Source organism: Notothenia rossii (genome assembly GCF_949606895.1).
Source record: "Notothenia rossii genome assembly, chromosome: 1".
Taxonomy (NCBI): domain Eukaryota; kingdom Metazoa; phylum Chordata; class Actinopteri; order Perciformes; family Nototheniidae; genus Notothenia; species Notothenia rossii.
Window position 1 is genome coordinate 70623957 of NC_136912.1, and position 16375 is coordinate 70640331.

The following is a 16375-nucleotide window of genomic DNA, read 5'->3' on the forward strand; positions in this document are numbered from 1 at the left end:
AACAAATTCTTGGATATAAATAACACATTTTGAGTTATTTAGAAACAATTAATACTTATAGTTTCACGTCTTGTTACATAAGAATAGATCATATTTGTTAAGTGTTATTATGGGGGAATTACTATTCTTGTGGTACTACTGCCTTATTAGGCCCATATTGAGCGGAGCATAATAAGACCAAAACTCATGTAGGCCTACATATACAACAACTTCCTTACTTGCAATAAATAAGCACTAATTAGAGGGCTATTGAGGAAAAACTCTCAACTAATGGCCTATTACTTGTAGAATATGGTCATGTAGAATAAGGCATTAATAAGTGTTTTATAATGACTAATAAAGAGCCAATATACTGCTAATATTAGACCCTCCAGAAAAACGCGATTCTGCGATCGTAGAATTTACCGCATAATCAGCAAAATGGCGCAGATTTTTAAAAGGCCGCATATTTATCAAAAGGCCGCATAATCCCCGCATTTTTCCACACAAAGTTGAGAAAAAAAAAAGTTAACTCGTCTTGACGTGACGTCATCAGCTCGCGCATCACAGAATGTAAACAACACTGTATAGAGTGAACGTGTGGAGCTCACACGATAGAGAAAACACCAAGATGAACAAATCTAATCCATCTCATTTACCGACGAACATTTCTACTAAAGACCGGGCAAAAAGTGGGGGGAAACTATTCTGCACCCCGTGCAACTGTGTGTTGGAGCATAAGAGAAAATCGACGGTGGCGACCCACTTTGATTCATTCAAACATTCGAAAATGCTTTCTGCTGCTGCGGACAAGAAAGCCAAACAACTCACGTTCACCGAGGCATCAACATCCAAAACCCTTTCGAGGGCTACAAGAAACGAAGTGAGTAGCCTACAAGATTGAAGCTGGTCAGATAACGAACGAGTAAATGAAAACAGAATGAGGCGGAGAAGTGTGTGTGTATGTGTGTGGGGGGTGTGTGTGTGTGTGTGATTAAAATAGCCCCATTGCTTTTACAATAAATAAACATTGAATGTGTTTAATTGAATAGTAAAGGGGTTTAACGTTAGTGGCAGGTTGTGTGTGAGAGAGAATAAATAAGACAGCCCAATATTTAAAAAAATTGTTATTATTTTTTCCCGCATATTTCACATATTTCCGCATATTTCGCAACTTCCCGTAATTTCACCGCATAAAATCACATAAAAACCCTGTATGTTTAATCGCATAATCAAGGATTTTAGCCCGCATAATCAAGGAATTTTGCCCGCGTTTTTCTGGAGGGTCTATAATATGCATGTTAATTAACAACTAGTTGATGGTTAATTTGTGTACCTTAATATAAAGTGAACTAATTATCACAAATGAGGAGGGAATGGTTGAGGATCTAAGCAATGAAGCACCACTAGGAAAAAGTCACCATGACTGCCTGTCTTTCAAATTTCTATGCTACCATGAGATATGCGATAATCCAAACCGCAAGAAACAAGATGTTTTATTTGGGGCACAACTTTCAAGTCTCAGAATTCCCACAATGCACTACCATTCTCTTGAATGCCCTAACAATCACATACTGATGTTCTGGATTAGATTTTTAACTGAGTTTGATGAAACTACACCTGTGTTTTTCCACACCAAGATGGCTTTGGTCGTCATCAGTAGAAAACACCTTTTGATTTGGTTACAAAGACCTGCAGTACATTTCCCCCGATGTCCCTCCCTCCCTCCCCCACTCTCAGTTTAGTATCCCTCTCTCTTCCTGTCTCCTCTGATTGGTCTGTTTGGTGTCAGTGGTAGCATCCTGGAGGTATAAAGCTACTTCTGGGGGTGGAGACAGCAGCTGTCTGCCGTCTCATATTGAAAACTCTGCTGCTTGAATTCACACCGGCTGTGCTGTCGTCATTCAAAACAACAGAGCTCACTTTGGATCAGTAACATTCCAACATGTGTAGAGGACTTGCTACGCTTCCTGCAACATGCTTAAAAAGGTAAGACAAATAAAGTCTAAGCAATAGGTTGATAGGAGTGTTAGTATATTTTTTGTGATATAGGAACTTCATACACTGTATATTCTATATTTTTGGTATCTTATATAAAATGTCACTTTAGCCGAGTAATTAAAACAATAGTTCAAAAATGAAACCTGTTGCTTATTATTTGTTTACATAAGCAGATACTATATGCAGATGTGTATTTATGCAAATAAATGGAAATCTTCTCAAATGCATTTCACTCACTTTCCTCTCGTCCATCTCCCCACAGCGCCAAAGACATCAAACATAAAATATCCTTCTTACTCCAGAAGCCGGATCACCACACATCTCATCAGAGTCAGATAAAAGAGAAAAATTATGCTGCAGCTGCTAAGAGGTCAGAGGGACTTTCTATTTGTTCAAATCGTGAAGCTTTTAAAATATATGTTTGTTTTTGTATTCTTCACATCTCACATCAAACTGCTCATCCTGGAGTGTGTATTTTCTTATGAATACTAACACAGGGATTATAACTGAAGCAGACAATGCTTGATTAAATCTTGAGAGATTAATATTATTTTGTTAAAAAGTGCTCATGGACTGCATTTCTAGTTAGAAGCACTAAACAGGGAAATACTTGATGAAGGGCACAACAGGAGGATTCATGTCCTCGGTTATAGAAGAATAATACTGCTTTATGACATATGTGTTCGAGTTATTCTAGGATCACCGTGGGAGTTAATATTGTCAGTTTCAGGGCAATTTTATAGACCTTAAAACTGTATCCACCTTGATTATTAAGAAGAGTAAAAGATGTTGACTACACGTGAGCTTTCATAGACCAGGTGAAAAAGGGAAATTGAGAACAGGCACTTGTTTTGTGTTGAGCCCCTCCTTCATCTTTTCATATGTGTAATTCCAGAGCTGGTCCTTGTTACCATGGGCAGCATTTATAAGGGTTAATATTACTTTGACATACTAGTACTATGTTTATGTGTTTGCATTTTGAAATGCATTTACATTACTTTGGAGAAAACATGTTTTTTCTTTTTTCTCAATCTCGCCTATAGCCTTTTTCTATCGCTTCTTCATCAGGAAGCCTCCTACCGTCCTTTATGAGCGACACACAAACCCTGACCTTTTTTTCAGCAACATTTAACCCTTTCAGCGACAGCTCTGGAAGAAAAATATTGATTATCCATAATGACATAACACTAGTTTCATTCCCAACACAAAAGCACGTTAGAGCTTCAGTGGCAAGCAGTATTCAAGTGGTGTAACAATAAAGATAACAGTTTTCAAATCAGGGATAGCTGGTGTGATTACATGTTCTGCTGTTATTTATCAGTTTATTGATGCAGTAGGAAGACCTTCCTCCAAAGCTGCCTTACTGTAAAGAAGATTATTATGGCTAGCATTAGAGAAAATACATTTGAATTATGTTTATCTGCTAAAATCTGAACCCATTAAAAATGTGACATTTATACTTCAAATTCAGCTACATTCTCGAATAAGAAATAAAAAATGTAAATATTTGTTATAGTTTTATTGAGTGTCACAGGGGTGATTCATTTTTGTAGGCTAACAAGTCAGCATTGCAATGGTCAATGCTTGATGACGCTTAGTTTTATTTAGCCACATGTAACAACTGCCGTTTAAAGACAAAATATAATATATTCATGAGGTATTTCATTAAGTATTTTAGGTGGAAACAACCGTCTAGGTTATCTTTGGCTTTTGGCCACAACTGCCATATTTCAACCATCTAACCATAACTGATGAAACTAAACAAATGAGGGAACCGAAGAGATCAAGGCTAAATCATTTGGCTGTTTCAGGACACATTCTTGCACCAATATATTGTATACTCTTTTATATAATTGTTATGGACATGCTTCTGATACAACATTTTGCATTCAGTTTTTTGTATTTGTTTGAGTTGAATGCCAGGAATCCAGTAGGATGGTTTCTTAACCTTTTCAAACAGTGCTCTACAGTAAGTACATTATTAAAACGTATTTATGTCCACAATGGATATGGTTTAATGTAAAATTCAGACCCTGAACACAATCCGTGTAATTTAATTCCGTCTTTTTTTTACAGTGAAATTGCTACATTCATGTCGCAAGTTGAATTTAAAAACACTCAAAAAGTATTTGCAACCTTTTTAAATAAGACCCTCCATTTGTGTTTTAGTGGGCCAACTGCAGCTGAGGTGAAGAAATGGAAGGAATCTTTCAACCATGTGATTACCAGTGAGAGTAAGTATAACACTGTTGCTTCATGCCTCTTTAACCTGAAGTAGAACCTAAAACTTCCTAACTAGGTTATGTTTATGTCCAAAGCAAACCCAAAGAACTTCCGCCCTCCTTGCTCATCGTCTGTCACCAACAATACGGACAATTACTGCCATGCGGGTGCTTGACTCATTGGTTTTACCAGCAGTATCTCTCTAAGGGCTTACAAAAAAAACTTAAAACCTAAACACTATCATTCTCGCGTGACATGATTGTGCTGTTATCCTGGGAAAATGATCAGGCAAGTCCTTCAAATTCCTTGCCAATGGCTGCTAGTAAAGTTTTGGCAGGTCAAAAGGGATCGCTTTCTTGACTCTTTGTATGGCATAAATTGGAAATGAAATACATTTAGTAAAGCAAATATGTTGGTTTGGCAGCGTTTATTAGGTAGCAACAGATCATGATGATAATCGACATTGAAGGACACTTGGTCACACAAACATGGAAATTGAACAGACGCAAACAGGCGCTCTCCAACGCATTCTCATGCTCTGCTCCTCTGCTACGTGTCTCTAGGCACAACTCAACGGCCCCTCAGGGCATGCTGAGTGCAGAGTGTACAAGTGTTTGTGTGTGTATGTACAAGCCCACTGAGAATTACACTGTGAGTACGCAAACACAAAAAGGGAGCAATGGCCTTCCAAGAACCCGCTGGGTTCTGACCTGCTCCGTTCCATGACCTCATCCACTGACCTCCCAAAGTCGTCATGTCCTCCTTCTGCTTTTATTGGTTCTATTTTGGTTCCGTTTATCTTATCCTGGCCTCAATGGTCTCCGCGCTGTCATCGTAGTGCTGAGGGTTTGAGGTTTTGCCTTCCATTGATTATTGGAAAAAACTAGGAAAGATAGGATGCAATTATTGCCGCCAGGACTCAATGATCTTTCGGTGAGATGTTATAACTCAGTATAATTACGCTGCTGTCACGTAAAGTGCTTATTTTCTCTTGATGAGGAAGATTTTAAGTGACTGTTTCAGCCAGTGCTAAATTATATAAATGTTCTATTGCCACAAGGTTCCACTCAGTTAGCAAGGGGAGACAATTTTCCTATTTGATTTCACGCACCTCACAAGCAATTTAAACTAATAAATAGCTTTCGGATTGGGAAATGGAAGTTGGAAGCATTTTGGCAAACATTGGCACCTTAAATTGTACCACTGATTCTGATTCTTCAACACAAATATGGGCATTTACCATTTAGATCATTTTAATATCCATATGTCAAGGCTGTATTTTCTTTTTAGTTAAAAGGATCTTCAATATATAACATACCCTCTATTAATGATACTTCAGCTTTGCAAATGTGCATACTCATGTGTCTGTAAGGTGCATTGGATATTAAAAGATCCTTTTTCCCCCTCTGTGTTAGTGGGTCGTACCGTCTTCGGCAACTTCCTGAAGTCAGAGTTTAGCAAGGAAAATCTGGACTTCTGGGTCGCCTGCGAAGTATACAAGAAGTCTGCTCCTTCTAAGATGGCCAACAGATCCAAGCAGATCTACCAGCAACATGTTGAGGCCGATGCCACCAATGAGGTAATCATTTTTATCAAAGAATGTAAGATATAAAATGTCAATTAGAGAGCTTCATCAGTATGTTATGTTATGACGAAAAATGTAAAAGCACCTTAGCTTATTTTGCCAGGAAGTATTCTAGAGAGAGAAGCGGAAAACAAAAATGTAGATGAATTAATATTGTTTCAAACACACCGCACAGGCATTAGATACATCCTATGAATGCAGCTGCACATCTCCTTCAGGAAAGTGAATAATTGAAGCTGATGTGACTGCAGAGCTATGAATATATTCAGTCACAATACTGCTATACCAAAAAGCCTTCAAGCACTTTGAAACTCTCAGAATGAATGAGGGAATTTAAGAACACTTCAGTTCAGTCATATGGGTTGACTGAAAACATTTGAAAAGTTGGTAAAAATAAACTGAGAAGATAAATGTGCAAATGCTTTGTTCTTTCCTCTAAGCTTTTCTTTTGCCATAGGACAATATTTTTGAGATCTTTTGTTTTAACTATAGCAATATAGTATGTCATAATACAAGTTTATGCTCTTGAAATCCTGATAAATCTCAACCCTCTCTTTCCATTTATTAAAGGTGAACTTAGACGCGGCCACCAGAGAGGAAACAAAGAAAAACGTAGAGAACCCCTGCCCGTGTTGTTTCGACGAGGCCCAGCAGATGATCTACACCTTGATGGAGAAAGACTCCTACAGGCGCTTCCTCAACTCCAAACTGATCCAGGATCTGACAGGGACCACTGCTGCTCAGGAGAAGAAGGAACGGAAAATCTCTGAAGGTGCCAAGAACGGGCAGGCCTTAACGGGTGGCGCCTAAACAGAAGAGTGAACACTGAAGACTAGAAGAAGAATGTGCCAAAGACTGAAAAAGTACTGGAAAGTTAACACTGGTAAAGAACAGTTGGTTTTTGTCTTAAATATGTATTGAGTAGAAAAAAGTGGTTTTGAATGTGACATTTGTTGAAGACTTTATTTCTGTTTCATACTTTGAAGGTCCAATTTACGAAGGTGGATCAATATTTTATATTTTAACAACTATGTTTAAATGTTTGCAGCCTGCTATTCAAGTCATGGCCAGGTCATATAGATACTCACAACAGAAAACAATCTACCTCCACCCAACAGACACACCTTCAAACAACAACTGCCAGTGGACCCTTTTGTGAGAGAGGTTTATTTTCTTTGAGAAATAACACACTTTTAGTTCTTTAACTGACCCAATTTAACTTTAAAGATGAGCATAGAGACCACGATCACACTGAGCAATATTCTGTGAAAGCTCTATAAAAGTGAGGATGATTAAACCATCAGTGCTTTTATTTATTTTATTTGTATTATGATGTTGGTCAGTAAGCCAGTATGTAGGTTTTATTGAACTAAATTCAATCAACCTTAATGTATTCATCTGCAATGCAAAAGTGTTGACATGGTTATAATATTAACTTACAGTAGGCTATATGCACCGAACACAATTTAAAGATGACATATAATGCACATTTACAGATTCAAACTTGGATTCAGGGTTTCTACCTGAACATGTTTACATGCTTTAAAGTTCAAAAAACACATTCATTTTCTTTACATTTGCTGCCTGAAAAAAATCTGTATTCCCACCGTTTGAAACACTTCGTTTTAGCGCCTATCTTTATAAAATCCCTCCATCAGAAAAACAGTTTATTTGAAACCATTTCTCCCCCAGACAGCCTACACAAATCTGTCAGGGTCTTCTATTCTGTTTTGTGGGTCAGATACCGAAATGAATGTGCACAAACAAAGTGTTAGCATTTAGCTTTACATTATGTTCTTCTTCATTTCCTACGTTAACATTCATCATGCAAGCACAACTGCAAACGTTTCAAGGTTCAAGGGTTCAAGGTTCTTTATCGTCAAACTAACATAGCTACAGAGTAATTATGTCGTTGAAAATCTTAGCTCACAGGCTTCTCCAACAATGCAACACAATAATATAGATAAGCAGACAATGTTAAACAAATATTAAAGTATATTATATTAAAAGTAATACAAAAAAGAAAAATAGTTTTAAAAAAAGAGGAATAGTGCAATACGAGTCTATATACAAGTTATTGGAATGATATATTAGATAATAGATAAATAATTACTAAGTAGCAGATGAATGTTATGAAATTGTTTCAGCAGTTCAGTTGTTTAACAGTCTTATTGCCTGCGGGATGAAGCTGTCTCTGAATCTGGTTGTTATCATATTGATGTCTATGTTCTCATCACCTCAAGTAAGTTATTAATCTTAAAATGCTATATATCTCAAAGCGTGACCATAGTAACAACTGCCTGAGCTGTGACGCAAATATTGGCTTTGTCTACTTCTAGTTGGAAGTTTAAGCATGATTTAATATTGTAGTATTGATTTTAAATACTGACGAAAAGGTCAATTGTGACTAATTTGATTGATTTTCACCAGTTCCCCTGTCAAAAGGCTATGTTCAGATGTTAATTACTGTAATGTGTGCAGCATACTGCATAGTGTGTTCACTTAAATTAAATGTATTTTGGTGGCCTTGTATATGAAAATGTGTTCTCAAAATGTATACTGTGATAATAGAAAAGTAGAAACTGTCTGTATATATTTAATAAATGATGTTGTTGTACATCACATCTATGACTGTTCACGAATAAAATGTTGTGTTGGATGATCAGAACTTTGTGTGTGAATAGTCTGATTTAAGTTGGATTCGAGAGTTTGATTAAGAGTCTAAAGCCATTCTTCTGTAGCAGCTCTATGAGGTTGCATTTGATATCATCAATCAATGTTTATTTATATAGCCCAATATCACAAATGTTACATTTGTCTCAGTGGACTTCACAGTTTGTACAGAATATCAGTATGACAATACGACACCCTCTGTCCTTAGACCCTCACATCGTACAAGGTAAAACTTCTGGAGAAAACCCCACAGTTTAAAGGGAAAAATGGGAGAAACCTCAGGGAGAGCAACAGAGGAGGGATCCCTCTCCCAGGACGGACAGACGTGCAATAGATGCCGTGTGTAAATTGAAAAGATAATACATTTGCAACATAGGTAGTCCAAATGTTTGAAAATGCATGTGTGTATAATAGGAAGATGAATCCACGAGATAGATAGGACCTAAACCAGCCTAAAGCAGTTCCCTGTATGCCAACTAAGTGCTCTAGTCTTTGCAATAGGATATCATGGTCGATAGTATCAAATGCAGCACTGAGATCGAGCAAAACAAGAATAGAGACAAGGCCCTTGTCTGAGGCTATTAGAATGTCATTTGTGACTTTAACCAGAGCTGTCTCTGTGCTATGATGTGTTCTAAAGCCAGACTGAATTTTTTTTTTTTAAGTAATCACACAGCTGTTTTGCGACCGCTTTCTCAAGAATCTTTGAGAGGAACGGAAGATTAGAAATAGGTCTATAGTTGGCTAAAACCTCTGGATCGAGGTTGTGCTTTTTAAGAAGCGGTTTTATCAATGCTACTTTGAATGATTGTGGAAAATAGCCGGATAATAAAGACATATCCATAATATTTAATAAAGAAGTGCTAATTAATGGAAAAACTTATTTTAACAGCTTAGTTGGAATCGGGTCTAAGATACACGTTGATGGTTTAGAAGAGAGAATCATTGAATTTAATTGTTCAAGGTTTATGGCTGAAAAGCATTCTAGTTTACTATCTAGTGTAATATTAGAACTTACGTTTCCGGGAGCTGTTGATAACACTATACTGGTCAAAGGCAAGAGGTCATTGATTTTGTTTCTAAGAGTAACAATTTTATCGTTAAAAAAGCACATAAAATAATTACTACTGAGTGCTATGGGAATAGAAGGCTCAGTCGAGCTGTGGCTCTCTGTCAGCCTGGCTACAGTGCTGAAAAGAAATCTTGCATTATTCTTATTCTCATCTATTAATGAAGAGTAGTATGCTGCTCTCGCTTTACGCAGTGCTTTCTTATATTCATTGAGAGTAATATGCCAAATTAAACGAGATTCTTCAAGTTTAGTGGAACGCCATATCCTTTCAAGTTGTCTCGACTTTTGCTTTATTTTACGGGTTTCAGCATTATGCCATGGAGCTAATCTATGTTGTTTTATTTTCTTCTTTTTCAAAGGAGCAACAGAGTCTAATTTTATTCGCAGCGCATCTGTAGCACTATCAACAACATGATCAATTTGGGGTGGTATACATTTTGTATAAGTTTCCTCCCTTACATGCAGACATGCTATCGAGTTAAGTATTGGTGGAATCTCTTCCTTAAATTTGGCTATAGCACTAACAGATAGGTTTCTGCTGCAGGAACTTTTGACTAATGCTTTGTAGTCTAGTAACAGTACTTCAAAAGTTCCTAAGAAATAGTCGGATAAAGCAGGATTATGCAGTTCGACTAATAGTTGCTCAATTTCAATACCATAAGTCAGAACAAGGTCGAGAGTGTGATTATAGCAGTGGGTTGGTTTATTTACACTAACAGAAACCAGCAGAATCTAATATAGAGTTAAATGCAACAGTAAGGCTATTTTTATCATCGTCAACATGAATATTAAAGTCACCTACGATAATTACTTTATCTGTTTTAAGTACCAAAGCTGATAAAAACTCAGAGAATTCTGATAAGAATTCTGAATAAGGACCTGGTGCACGGTACACTGTAACAAATAAGATTGGCTGCAAAGTTTTCCAGGTCGGATGCGTAAGACTGAAAATGAGCCTTTCAAAGGAGGTATAATTACATTTTTGTTTAGTATTGATAAGTAAACTTGAGTCAAAGATTGCTGCATCTCCACCTCCTCGGCCCGTCCCTCGGGTAATATGAGTATTGATATGGCTGGGTGGAGTGGCCTCATTTATGCTGACATATTCTTCATGTCTCAACCAAGTTTCAGTGAGACAGCATATATCAATATTATAATCTGATATTAAATTATTTACCAATATTGCTTTAGATGCTAGAGATCTTATGTTTAAGAGACCACATTTAATCTTCCTGTTTTGTTGCACTGTAGTAGTTGTTACATTTACTTTTAGTAGGTTATTATGTATGACACCTCTGTTAGGTTTTAACTTAAATTGTCCTTGGGCAGACACACACACCGTTAATATTGGGTATTTTATTGGGTTCGGGATTCCTATGGATGACTGCCTAGGAGAGAGCGCAGAGAAGCGTGTAAGACTGCGACTCCGCCTCCTGGTCTCAACTACAGTTTGTCATGGATTAAGTCCACAAAGCCCTGAAATGTTTGCCGAAATGAGAATTGCACCTTCCAAAGTAGGATGAATGCCGTCTCTCTTAATCAGACCAGGTTTTCCCCAGAAGGCTGTCCAATTATTTACGAAGCCCACATTGTTTGCTGGGCACCACCAAGACAACCAGCGCTGAAATGATGACATGCGGCTATACATGTCATCATTGATCAGATTGGGGAGGGGTACCAGAGAAGATTACGGTGTCCGACATTTTTTTAGCATAACTACACACAGACGCCACATTAAGTTTGGTGCATTCTGATTGGCGTAAACGAACATCATTCCCACCGACGTGAATAACAATCCTACTGTATTTACGTTTATTTTTAGCCAGCAGTTTAAGATGCGCCTCAACGTCGCCCGCTCTGGCCCCCGGAATGCATGTGACTGTGGAGGCTTCGGTCTCTAAATTCACGTGTCTCATAATAGAGCTACCAATAACCAGAGTTGGCTTCTCAGCGGGTGTCTCACTGAGTGGGGAATATCTGTTAGATACGTGAACGGGTTGGTGGGGACCTGCGGGTTTCGCGTTATGCCCCTTCTTAACAGTAACCCAATCTCCCTGCTGCTAGGGAGTTCCCGGGGGACGGCTAAGAGGAGCTACCTTTTGCCGGTCCGTACCGGCTAACATGGGCTTTACTGTAGCTGAGTTACTTTCTAAGATGCAGAGCCGGGCTTCTATGGCTATGTTTCCCGTCTCCAACCTAACAACTATACTACATTTAACACATGTATCGGTACCAGTAAAGGAGGTAGGGAAGTAACCAAACATGAGACAGTTAGAGCAGGAAATAGCACCCGAGGGTGGGGAAAGAGCCATGGCTAGCTATCAAGCTAAAGTACCTACCGTTAGCAAACCCGAAAATACTGTAGGCAAGTGTGGAGTTACAGTCGCTAAGAGAAGGAGAGTTGGGATTGCTTAAGCTGTAGTAACGTGTGATTACAACGTCAGGCAGTTGCCGTGATCAAGAGTTTTAACACGATCGATTAAGTTTAAGATAATAAGCTATCAGCAACAGAACAGGCACACGGGATACCCGGAGATGACAACAACAACAACAACCGGAAGTTACAACATGCTTACCGCAATAGTGGTCAGTGAAGAAAGCTGATATGGTCCCATTAGCTTGCCTTTTTATTAATGTCAGGTACCTTACTTAGCAATGCTAAGGAAATTGATCTATAAGGTACCTGTATTTAATTGGCTCTAGGTATGCATGCAGGTGAGATATATTCAAACACAAATCAGTACAGCAATTTTTTCATAAATCAACAGCAAGGTCATCGTTGGCTATGAGGTGTTCAATGTGAACAAGCAATATGTGGTGATCATGATATCTTAAGTGCCTTTTCACTGAAAGAAAATGGCTTTTGAAAGTAATAATAACTCTGACAGCTTAAGCTATTGCATGGAAATCCATATAATCTGCCCCTATTCCAGTTTGGTTTCAGAATGCTCCAAATCAACCGTTACCAGAAATGTTAAGACAGCTAAGAAGGCTCAAAAGGACCTAAACACCAACATGAGCCATTACCTGCTAAAACTAGTTGTGCAATGATGAATAGAAGGATAGATATAGATAGAATAGAAGGAGGGTGCAGTTCTCTACTGCTCTTAAACCCTAAAGAAAGGGTGTGGTCACAATCTGATTGGCAATGATGGGGAATGCACCAAGCTGCTCTCAATTGCTCAATTAGGAGTCAGTCGCCTCACTCTGAGCAACAGGTGATCTAAATAACGGTCCAATCAGCTCAGAGAGTGTAACATTCAGCTGCAACAAATAGGGAAATGGTAAATTAATCCAATAACTAATGCCTGCAAGACTGCTTTATTTGATTAAAAACATGTTTGAGGATTGTAGAATTGTTATGTGATTTCCGGTATCAATCAATGCTGTCTTCATTCTCCTGCATTACTTTTCAAATGACATGATCATGAAATCAAGCTTTACGCCTCATGATAATTATCTAACATGATATGCCACAGTCACGAGTCATTTCATTCAGCACTAGTTGTCTTCTAGAGCATGTGTAAAAAATGTTTTCATGACCTCACCATTACTCAGACTGTCACTTCAAAATCACACAGTAATCATCTATAATCAGAAGACATTAGCCTGGAATCTCTTGCGTCATGTCTGCAGATTATAAGTGATTACTGCATCAGCATTTCTATCAAATAATCAACAGGAGACATTTTGGGCCTAAGAGAGAAAGATTTGTACATCATGATCCTTCTAGGGTGCCTTTTTAGTTTAGAAGAACTTCTGTTTTATTTAACTTCCCCATTTGTAGCAGCATTCCTGTTAGCTGGCTGGTTGGTCAGGTCCAACTCAGATTAGTTTGCTATGTTTAGTGTTCATTTTAAACAATCAGCACCATTCAAAGCGGCAAATCTAAATCTTGGCAAGATGTGTTAAAACCTGAAAGGTATTTTAAGCAACGCAATATTCCTAAACAGTTAACATTTTAAATCAAGTGGTTGTTCCACTAATATTCCCGTTTACATGCACCCTACCTTGATTAACTTAAAACACCCTTTATGTCAGGATTCCACAGTTGTGTATATTCAAAAAAACAAAAAAGTGCATTTCCCCTTCTAACCAGACATTTTAAATGTTCTTTTGGGCATGCATCTCTTACCAGCCTTTCAAACTAGTTTTTGTACAAGGCAAAGATCTGGCAGTAGACAGATAGCAGGCTGCATATTGCAAACTGCAGTTCAAACCGGAGAGACGTGATGTATGGAATACATATTTATTGTTACACGTCATATAAATGAAATGATTGCCATGATAATACAACAGGAGAATGGAATTGTGTTTGGCGATTAGGCCCCGGTTTGCAGGATAATCATTCAGGAGGGAAAGAACCGCTCCGATGAAAATCCCCGGGGTCTAGACACTGGTGGTGATGATAAGTAGGTGGGACCGGTCTGAAGGAGGAAGGTTTAGCTTTGTCCTGGAGGAGACGGGAGGCGAGAGGGGTGGAGGAGGGTTGCGTGTGGTCACCTGAAATGACAACTGATAGGAAGGAAGAGCAGGCATTTAAGGAATTTAACGTGTGCAGCAATTGGCTGCTGAGGGGTGACGCCCACGCATTTAATGAGGGGGGAGAGAGCAATAGAGTGGCGTGTAAGTGACTCATTGTTAGGTCTTCCTTATTGAACTTGCGCTAAAGCTTTCATTTCAAACCGGAGAGACGTGATGTATGGAATACATATTTATTGTTACACGTCATATAAATAAAATGATTGCCATGATAATACAACAGGAGAATGGAATGGTGTTTGGCGATTAGGCCCCGGTTTGTAGGATAATCATTCAGGAGGGAAAGAACCGCTCTGATGAAAATCCCCAAAGCCAGTGAAGTATAGAATACTGAGATGAACTGAGTTTCTTACCTTGTAGGGTGACTGTGGTGATCTGGGGAGGAAATAATAGATTAACATATGTATGCGGCAGGAGGCCGGAATCACTGCCGTAGCTAACGGGTCATGCTGAGACTCTGACGGCCGAAATCAGTGCCGGTCTTATCTGAAAACGACCTGAGGGTCGCCTGCCCTGCTAGCAGGGCTTTACTACGCGGCAACAACGGTCGAACGTCCTACCGAAGCAGGGATCTTGTTTTTACAGAGACCAAAGTCTACGGGGACCCACAGTCCCGAGACCGAAGTCTACGGGGACCCGCAGTCCACAAGACCGAAGTCTACGGGGACACACAGTCCACGACCTGACGTCGCAGGGTATACATTTTTACACAGGCACATTTGAACACAGGCCGAAGTCTACGGGGACACACGGTCCACACAGACACGAAGTCCACAACCTAACGTCGCAGGGTATGCATTTTACACAGACACATTTGAGCACAGGCCTGGGATTAGATACATGCGTGCAGGAGAATGTAGCCCGTGACATGTAGATGCAACGTGAGACGAGGCATTATTCCCTGTGGGCGGGGGTCCGCGGACTAGGACAGGAATGCAGTTTGAAATCCGATACCATGATGAAAAATGTATACGTGTAAACGTGTTATGAACCACCACCAGTTATATCCATAAATACCGTAGTTAGGGTCTGAGAGATCTTTGGGAAGCCAGTAAGGCGCTGATGTCCGGGCGAATGTAGGTTGTGAAGGCGGAGGAGGACCACCGTCCTAGTTGTTGTAGGGAAGAGGAATAATTACCTTGATTGCGGCAGGTTTGCTGCACCTATCCTGAACGAGACCTGAAATGCTCTTAAGACACCACCACCAGTTATATCCATGTTTACCATAGGTAAACTGAGAGATCTTGGATAGCCGGCACAAGCCGATGCCCGGCGAAGAGGGAGATGTAGACAATGTAATGCAGCTGTTAGCTTGAGTACAATGATGCATGAATATCATACCCTGCTTAACATAAGCCATGTAAGCATGAAACCAAATATATGAAGTGCAATATGAACAGCATAAAATAATGTTTGCTTAGGTAAATACTGAAACATGACCCATGATATAGGACTAGCTTAATTAGCAGTTTAATTACGCCACAGTGAGACGTAGATGCTGATGTGCTTGGTTGGGTGATTAGACTGTCTTCTATCATCTTACATGAACTTCTCTTTCTCCATGAAGAAACCCCCCAAAACCATCATCTCATTCACGGATGGGGCAGCATCCGTGAATGAGAAAAAAAAAAAAGAAGCCTCATTGAGTGTCTGAGTGAGTAGATACGGCCGCTGCTAATGTGTGGCGTTATTGGGGTGGGGGGTTGGGGAGGTTGGAGGGATTATCTGCCACGTGGTTCCTGGCGTGAGGTAGTGGCAAGGCTGCGGTTGCGCCTGGGGCATACAGACCTCGGATGAGCATCCTTGCAGGAACTGCAGATGTGGAGGAATGTACAATGTGGGTGGGTGCAAACTTTTTCGTTAAAGTTAAGACAAGTCTTCTCGTCTTGCCTATACTGCACCTGACGGCTTTGACTATAATTCCCGTAAAACGGAGTGGGGAAGACTCTAGGCCCGGAGAGAGGCACTAAAGGGTCAGAAAGGGGAGGTGTGGCCCTGCGCCCCGCAGCTGTTGCACGTAGCGACTTGATGGCCGCCAGTAGCCATCACGAGCAACTCGGTGTCCAGCACGGACCAATCCAGGCGAACATTGTGTTGGGCTAAGTGAAGCGCTGCTTTGCTTGAAAACTTTTATGGTAAAGGTAGAAAACGGATCTTCCGTATTTAAGGTGAAGATCGCCGATCATGGCCAGATAAGCCTCTAATTCAATCCTTCTTTCGGGGTAAACTGAACAGAGAACATCCCGAAAGATGCCGAAAGCAACCAGAAATTGCCCTATGCTGAGATCTTTGAGGAGCCG

General features: G+C 39.6%; 1 protein-coding gene across 2 annotated transcripts; it reads left to right on the top strand.

Annotated features, from left to right (window-relative positions):
• The first annotated feature begins 306 nt into the window (after positions 1-306).
• On the top strand, positions 307-8519 carry rgs4 (regulator of G protein signaling 4). Of its 2 annotated transcripts, XM_079676931.1 has the most exons (5): positions 307-1968; positions 2243-2350; positions 4150-4214; positions 5619-5782; positions 6359-8518. In XM_079676931.1, exons 1-5 carry the CDS (start codon positions 1925-1927, stop codon positions 6596-6598), a joined length of 621 nt encoding a protein of 206 aa, XP_079533057.1. In that variant the 5' UTR covers positions 307-1924; the 3' UTR covers positions 6599-8518. The 2 variants fall into 2 exon arrangements, with proteins under 2 accessions (XP_079533057.1, XP_079533056.1); XM_079676930.1 differs by having other exon boundaries at positions 307-2350; positions 6359-8519.
• Positions 8520-16375: the final 7856 nt, after the last annotated feature.